The sequence below is a fragment of the Callionymus lyra genome, chromosome 1 (genome assembly GCF_982586985.1).
Source record: "Callionymus lyra chromosome 1, fCalLyr1.hap1.1, whole genome shotgun sequence".
Lineage (NCBI taxonomy): Eukaryota > Metazoa > Chordata > Actinopteri > Syngnathiformes > Callionymidae > Callionymus > Callionymus lyra.
This window is the reverse complement of record NC_141818.1, coordinates 5,056,493-5,064,852: the sequence shown is the minus strand read 5'-3', so window position 1 is coordinate 5,064,852 and position 8,360 is coordinate 5,056,493. Positions and strand designations below refer to the sequence as shown.

General features: G+C 35.7%; 1 protein-coding gene across 1 annotated transcript; it reads left to right on the top strand.

Annotated features, from left to right (window-relative positions):
• The first annotated feature begins 1,750 nt into the window (after positions 1-1,750).
• mrps30 (mitochondrial ribosomal protein S30) lies at positions 1,751-8,167 on the top strand. The gene is made up of 5 exons (XM_087789248.1): positions 1,751-2,332; positions 6,784-6,929; positions 6,995-7,100; positions 7,248-7,424; positions 7,830-8,167. The coding sequence occupies exons 1-5, from the start codon at positions 1,774-1,776 to the stop codon at positions 8,087-8,089; spliced, it is 1,248 nt and encodes a 415-aa protein (XP_087645374.1). The 5' UTR covers positions 1,751-1,773; the 3' UTR covers positions 8,090-8,167.
• Positions 8,168-8,360: the final 193 nt, after the last annotated feature.

Below are 8,360 nucleotides of genomic sequence, written 5' to 3'. Positions count from 1 at the left end.
ATGCAAGGATTTTGAATGCTTTTATTTTGTTACGTGTTCTGTTATTTTGAAAACCTTTAACCGGAAGTTGAACTTGTTGCTTTCCACGTGAGTGTCAAAAGGCAGAAAAGGCAGAAAAGGTTACATTTATGAGCAGATATTCCCACTTGGTAACATGAGGTGAGAGAGAGACCAAGAGGTTGTTCCAGCGAATCTGGCAACGGTTGCTAAGGAGACCAAAGTGGTTCTTTGATGTGTATTTGTAACATCTTAACCTTTGTTGATAATGTTGTTTATTTTCTCCAAAATCAAGTTATGCTGTGTCAGTAAACATCAGTAAAAAGTCTGCTAAGTGTGTTAAATCGGTGGCACAATCAATTTTGCATTTTTCTAACACAGTTACACAATTATTTTTTCAGAATATTAAAGTAAGTAATTTATATTTGTAGAGAGGTTTTCCAGACCAGGGTCACAAAGCGCTTAAACAATCAAAAAAATACTCAATAAAATATATACTTTAAAGATCAAGATAACGCCGAGAACAACACAGGAGTCTCAGAAAATCAAGAAAAAAAAAGTGTTGAATGAGATTTATAGAGCAAAAGAAAATTCACATTATAGTATGTTTGTGTTACAGTCTTTGATATTGAAGTATAGTATGCCAAAAGTAGACTTCAAGTATACTGCTTTATTTTTAATATTTTAACTTCTTTCTTCTTTTTAACTAAGGGATACGGCAATGAAATATGTTTTATACGGGTTGAATGTGACTTAAATGCCTATAATTTGCTGTTTATTGTCTGTTTTTGATCAATTGTATGTTTTGTATGCTCTTGAATAGTTTCTTTGGTTTTAATAGACATAAAATAAACTCCATCAACTAAGCTTTATATCATATCTAACACATTTAGTCCATTCGTTATTAAATAATTATGTGTGTTAACTTCGTATTATAGAGAGAAAAAAATCGCATTACAGTATGTTTGTAGTACAATCTTTGATTTTGAAGTATAGTATGCCAAAAGTAGACTTCAAGTATACTGCTTTATTTTTAATATTTTAACTTCTTTCTTCTTTTACACTCAGGGATACGGCATTGAAATATGTTTTATACGGGTTGAAGGTGACTTAAATGCCTATAATTTGCTGTTTATTGTCTGTTTTTGATCAATTGTATGTGTTGTATGCTCTTGAATAGTTTCTTTGGTTTAAATATACATAAAATAAACGTCATCAACTAAGCTTCATATCATATCTAATACATTTAGACCATTCATTTTAAAATAATTATGTGAGTTAACTTCGTATTATAGAGAGAAAAAAATTCACATTACAGTATGTTTGTGGTGAAGTATAGTATGCCAAAAGTAGACTTCAAGTATACTGCTTTATTTTTAATATTTTAACTTCTTTGTTTTGTACGGGTTGAAGGTGACTTAAATGCCTATAATTTTCCTGTTTATTGCCTGTTTTTGATCAATTTTATGTGTTGTATGCTCTTGAATAGTTTATTTGGTTTAAATAAAATAAACGCCATCAATTAAGCTTTATATCATATCTAACACATTTAGTCCATTCGTTATACAATAATTATAATAATGTGTGTTAATTTCGTATTATAGAGAGAAAAAAATCGCATTACAGTATGTTTGTGGTACAAAAAAAGGGACAGATATTGTCAAACGTGTTTATTATACTTGTTGGCTTTACCTTAACTAGACACTGGGGGCGCTGTGACAGTTGGCGTATCTTTCCTTTCACTAAACCGGAAGTGGGTCTGACAGCGAAGGAAACATGGCGGTCCGCATTCGGCTGTCCTTGCCGCTCCACAGACACTTGTTCAGAACCCAGCGGTTCGCGCACAGCGAGGCGAGGGAGGTCGTGTACCCGCCGGTGGTTCCGTCTCTGACCGCCAAGAGTTCTTCGGCTCAGAGCCGCAGGGTCGCCGAGCGCGTGAAGACCATCAACAGCTCGGAGGTCCAGGACAGACTGGAGCACCAGACGAAGGTCCAGCGAGAGAAGTTCGTCATCAGCCCGCAGGCCTTCGCCCTGAACGCGGACAAGTGGTACCAACACTTCACCAAGACCGGCTTCATCCCGGGTCTGCCGCAGAAATACAGCCGGACGGACCGGGAGCAGCTGCGGAGCCTCGGCGTCCACGATGATGCGTTCACGGACCTGCGCACCGTCGTCACGCACGCCATCCTCCAGGAGAACTGGTACGCCAAGAAGAGGAGGACCTTTCTGTCCCGGCACCAGGAGCTGGTGGTGGGTCCGTACCTTCGGAACCTGATGACGGGTCTGACGCACGCGACCTGCGAGTACAACCCGCTGCTCGAGCGCTGCAGTTTAGGTGAGAAGGTTCTTCAGGAAAAGTGATTTAAAGATGTTTCTTTAACTGTTGGACACGAATTTATATTTAAGTTAAGATGTTTCTTTAACTGTTGGACACGAATGTATATTTAAGTTAAGATGTTTCTTTAACTGTTGGACACGAATATATATTTAAGTTAAGATGTTTCATTAACTGTTGGACACGAATATATATTTAAGTTAAGATGTTTCTTTAACTGTTGGACACGAATATATATTTAAGTTAAGATGTTTCTTTAACTGTTGGACAGAATGTATATTTAAGTTAAGATGTTTCTTTAACTGTTGGACACGAATGTATATTTTAGTTAAGATATTTCTCTAACTGTTGGACACGAATTTATATTTAAGTTAAGATGTTTCTTTAACTGTTGGACACGAATATATATTTAAGTTAAGATATTTCTTTAACTGTTGGACACGAATATATATTTAAGTTAAGATGTTTCTTTAACTGTTGGACACGAATGTATATTTAAGTTAAGATGTTTCTTTAACTGTTGGACACGAATATATATTTAAGTTAAGATGTTTGTTTAACTGTTGGACACGAATTTATATTTAAGTTAAGATGTTTCTTTAACTGTTGGACACGAATGTATATTTAAGTTAAGATGTTTCTTTAACTGTTGGACACGAATGTATATTTAAGTTAAGATGTTTCTTTAACTGTTGGACACGAATATATATTTAAGTTAAGATGTTTGTTTAACTGTTGGACACGAATATATATTTAAGTTAAGATGTTTCTTTAACTGTTGAACACGAATGTATATTTAAGTTAAGATGTTTTTTTAACTGTTGGACACGAATGTATATTTAAGTTAAGATGTTTCTTTAACTGTTGGACACGAATATATATATTTAAGTTAAGATGTTTCTTTAACTGTTGGACACGAATATATATTTAAGTTAAGATGTTTCTTTAACTGTTGGACACGAATATATATTTAAGTTAAGATGTTTTTTTAACTGTTGGACACGAATGTATATTTAAGTTAAGATGTTTCTTTAACTGTTGGACACGAATGTATATTTAAGTTAAGATGTTTCTTTAACTGTTGGACACGAATGTATATTTAAGTTAAGATGTTTCTTTAACTCTTGGACACGAATGTATATTTAAGTTAAGATGTTTCTTTAACTGTTGGACACGAATTTATATTTAAGTTAAGATGTTTCTTTAACTGTTGAACACGAATATATATTTAAGTTAAGATGTTTCTTTAACTGTTGGACACGAATGTATATTTAAGTTAAGATGTTTCTTTAACTGTTGGACACGAATATATATTTAAGTTAAGATGTTTGTTTAACTGTTGGACACGAATATATATTTAAGTTAAGATGTTTCTTTAACTGTTGGACACGAATATATATTTAAGTTAAGATGTTTTTTTAACTGTTGGACACGAATATATATTTAAGTTAAGATGTTTCTTTAACTGTTGGACACGAATATATATTTAAGTTAAGATGTTTCTTTAACTGTTGGACACGAATTGATATTTAAGTTAAGATGTTTCTTTAACTGTTGAACACGAATATATATTTAAGTTAAGATGTTTCTTTAACTGTTGGACACGAATGTATATTTAAGTTAAGATGTTTCTTTAACTGTTGGACACGAATATATATTTAAGTTAAGATGTTTGTTTAACTGTTGGACACGAATATATATTTAAGTTAAGATGTTTCTTTAACTGTTGGACACGAATATATATTTAAGTTAAGATGTTTTTTTAACTGTTGGACACGAATGTATATTTAAGTTAAGATGTTTCTTTAACTGTTGGACACGAATGTATATTTAAGTTAAGATGTTTCTTTAACTGTTGGACACGAATGTATATTTAAGTTAAGATGTTTCTTTAACTGTTGGACACGAATGTATATTTAAGTTAAGATGTTTCTTTAACTGTTGGACACAAATTTATATTTAAGTTAAGATGTTTCTTTAACTGTTGGACACGAATGTATATTTAAGTTAAGATGTTTCTTTAACTGTTGGACACGAATATATATTTAAGTTAAGATATTTCTCTAACTGTTGGACAGGAATGTATATTTAAGTTAAGATGTTTCTTTAACTGTTGGACACGAATATATATTTAAGTTAAGATGTTTTTTAACTGTTGGACACGAATATATATTTAAGTTAAGATGTTTCTTTAACTGTTGGACACAAATTTATATTTAAGTTAAGATATTTCTTTAACTGTTGGACACGAATATATATATTTAAGTTCATCACAAAATAATGTCATTGATTTGAGTCAATTATTCATAAATGAGAGGTTTGAGAAAATATCGATGTATCGCGATAATATTTCTTTGATACTCTATTAATACTTACCTGTATCGATACAGCACTTTTTTTTGGACTTTTCAAAATATAATTTATTTTTCTGATAGTTATTTTACTAGTTAAAGTTTTTAAATGAAGTGTGCATAATATAAAATAATTCTTTTTATTTTATTTTTTATTATTTACATGCGATTGTAATAACGGCATTTGTTCATTGTTGTGTTGAAATTCAACTTTCGGCAGTTGTTAAGTCCTTGCGAGCTAAATGAACAGAGAAATTCCCTGATCCCAGCCATGACTGAGGACGAGAGGATACAGCAGCTTTTAAAGCTGATGTTTTTGGGCATATTTAGGTTTTAAAACAAATGAAAACTGTTACGACTTCATCAAGAGTCATGTGGTCTGTAAATTCTGCAACACCAGAGTCAAGTACTCAACAATACTAAACATATACTTGTTACTATAGTGTCGCTATATATATTGTTGCCGATACACAACCAGATTATACTTAACTCGTGAATTTACTGCGACAGAAAAAATGTTTTGACAAACTCGGTCACATATATGTAGCCAGCATTATATTTAATTTAAAGTTTGTTGATTTCAAAAAAAAAAAGCCACATTTAATCTGCTCCTACGAATGATGAGTCTTTTCTTTAACACTTTGTATAACATGCACCTTTTTACACATGACGTAAAATAAATCAAAGTTGATATTCATAAAAAATATTTTTTATTTAATTATTTAATTTTTATACGCCTACTTTAATGTAAGAATTACCCTTACTGTCTCTGAGCCCCTCACCTCCTCTTGGTCCTCCTTCACTGCTGTATCTTTGGGTGATATTTCGGCACTAGTGAACAAGATGAAACCCTCCTCTTCCTTAGATGACGTCCTTCCTTGTAGGCTTTTTATCAAAGTATTTGATGTGATTGGCCCCTGGGTTACCAATATGGTGAACCTCTCCCTTTCCACAGGGGTTTTTCCCTCATCTTACCTTTCTGGGCCCAGTTTTAGTGTATCTGCCAATCAAATGAGGTCTGGATCGGCAGATCTGTTGTGTGGAGTCCCTCAAGGTTCTGTTCTGGGTCCTTTATTGTTTTTACTGTACTTGATTCCCCTCGGTAAAATCATTCAGAGATTTCCTGATGTTTCTTATCACATTTTTGCTGATAACATCCAGCTCTACTGCTCTTTTGATCCAACTGAGCCCCAGAGGCTGAACAGCTTAGTCAATTGTTTGCTAGAAATCAAACGATGGCTGAGTGAAAACACTTTACAGCTAAATGTGGACAAAACTGAAACACTGGTGATTGCTCCTGATGATAAGATTCCAGGGTTGAGTCAGTACTTGGGTGACTTAGGTCAGTCTGTCAAACTGAGCCTGAGAAACCTGGGTGTTGTATTTGATAAAGACATGTCTCTTGTTCGACACTGCAGAAAACTGACCAGAAATTGTTTCCTTTGACTGAGAAAAATCTCTAAACTTAGGAAAATGTTGTCGGAACATGATCAGGAGCTTGTAATCCATGCGTTTGTTTCTTCTCGTCTGGACTATTGTAACAGTTTGTTTTCATGTCTTAACAAGAAGGATCTGTCTCGCCTGCAGTTGATTCAAAACTCTGCAGCGAGAATTCTTACCTGCTCAAGTGCTTGATGATCTACTGACTCCTTTAAGAAACATCTTAAGACGTTTCTATTTGTTCAGGCTTTTCCTTGATTTTCTGGAACTCCTGTGTTGTTCTCAGTATTATCTTGATCTTTAAAGTATATACTTTTTTGAGTATTGTTTTGATTGTTTAAGCGCTTTGTGACCCTGGTCTCGAAAAGCGCTATATAAATAAATATTACTTACTTACTTGCTTATATTTAATTATAGTTCATATACCTAATTTAATTGTATTTTATTCCATTCATTCTATTTCATAATTTATCCAAAAAAAAACTTTTTTTTTTAACAATTCTGGCAATAAACAGTTTCCTATTCTGATTTTTTTTTCTTTATTCATTTTGAGCCTGTAGTCATGACAACCTCCTGAGACGTCTTGTTCTTCTGATAATTCAATTGTTATTAACATTATTTAGACGTTTATCTAACATATGAATTCATTGTTTTCGTCAGACATTAACCCCGAGGTCAACTTCTACTGGAGGAAAGGTGAGCGGAGAATCCCGAGGGGCCACAGAAGAGGCCACTTGGAACCCACGAGGTTCCAGATCGACGACCGCCCGCTCTGCCAGATCCGGGTCACGGAGCAGCTCCCGCAGGTGAGTCGCTCGTCCCTGAAGGTGGATTTCATCCTTTTTTTTTAAAAACACATGTTCTCCTGCAGTTCTGTCCGATGGAGGAGTCGTACGACGCAGAAGTTCCTGAGATCACAGCGGCTCCGAACACCATGCCACTGTTCAGACGACAGTACACCAACAAGATCTTCACAGGTACACTCTTTTCGGGCGTGTGCAGTGGTCAGTGGCCATCAAACGAAGAATTAAAAAAACACCTTTATTAGTTTGTAACAAGTAAAGTTAGGCGGTCATAATGTTACAGCGGATTATGCTGGACTCACACTGGACCCTCTGCTTCAGGTTCGAAGCTCCCCGACCCGGCGTGTTACGGTCACACTCAGTTCCACCTGGTCCCGGACCGGTACCACAGAGACCGGATGGAGCGGAAAAAGCTGTCCGACCAGATCGAGGTTTTCCTGCGAGCCAACGCCATGGCGAGTCTTTTCGCCTGGACCGGAGCCCAGGCCTCGTATCAGGGTGAGTCCGGGGTCTCGACCTGTGGACCCTTAGACTGTGTTCTTGTGGCTCTGATGAGGTCAAACTAATCATTTATATTCAATATTTATTGTTTTTATTCAACACTAGTCTTTTATTTATGGCTTTAGTGGGGTTTTTTTCAGGACTTTTGGCATTTTTGCGAGTATTTATTCCCCTTTAAATATATTTAATTTATTTTTAATGAAGAATATTTGGGAAAAAAACGGTTTTATTTGAAAATTAAAAAACAAAAAGTTAAATAAAATACAATAAAATGATAATTAAATAAAATAAAATAAACCCTATTTAATTTCCCACACTTGAACACATATGATCTGAAAGGTTGAACTGAAGATAGAAGGCGAATTAAAAAAGATGAATCAAGTCTTGACCTCTGACCTCCAGGCTTCTGGAACCACCTGGACGTCACGCGTCCCTTCGCGTCTCAGGCCGTGGTGACGGACGGACGCCACTTCTCCTTCTTCTGCTACCAGCTCAACACCCTGGCGCTCTCAGTGGAGACGGACGTCGACAACCCGAGGAAGAACCTCCTGTGGGGCACGGACAGCCTGCGCCTGTACCAGGAGGTCCGGGGCGGCGAGGTGGTCGGTCTGGACGAGGACGTGCTCGCGCTCCTGCTGCTGTTCCTGCTCCACCGGCCGTGAGCGACGCCGAGCGACACTTGAGAGTTTGTTACCGTGTTCCTGAACAATCTGTGAAAATATATGAAGCTTCTGAAGCAAGTTTGTGTCCTTGATTTGCGTCTTAGTTCCACTTGTGTCCAGCAGAGGGCGCCACACAATGCCCCCCTGCTCGTCAAACGTCATTAAAAAAACGATGAATCAAAAGAATAAATAAAAACGTGTTGCACTTCACAGGAAAGTTAAAAAAAACTTCAATTTAATAAAAAAGGGAAAAATAACTATTGCAAAACTT

Bases quoted from the DNA above. Each gene is read 5' to 3' on its own strand.
- mrps30 (XM_087789248.1), top strand. From the start codon at position 1,774: ATGGCGGTCCGCATTCGGCTGTCCTTGCCGCTCCACAGACACTTGTTC. The intron at 7,101-7,247 runs GTACACTCTTTT...CCTCTGCTTCAG, and splicing joins CACCAACAAGATCTTCACAG to GTTCGAAGCTCCCCGACCCG. The intron at 7,425-7,829 runs GTGAGTCCGGGG...TCTGACCTCCAG, and splicing joins AGCCCAGGCCTCGTATCAGG to GCTTCTGGAACCACCTGGAC.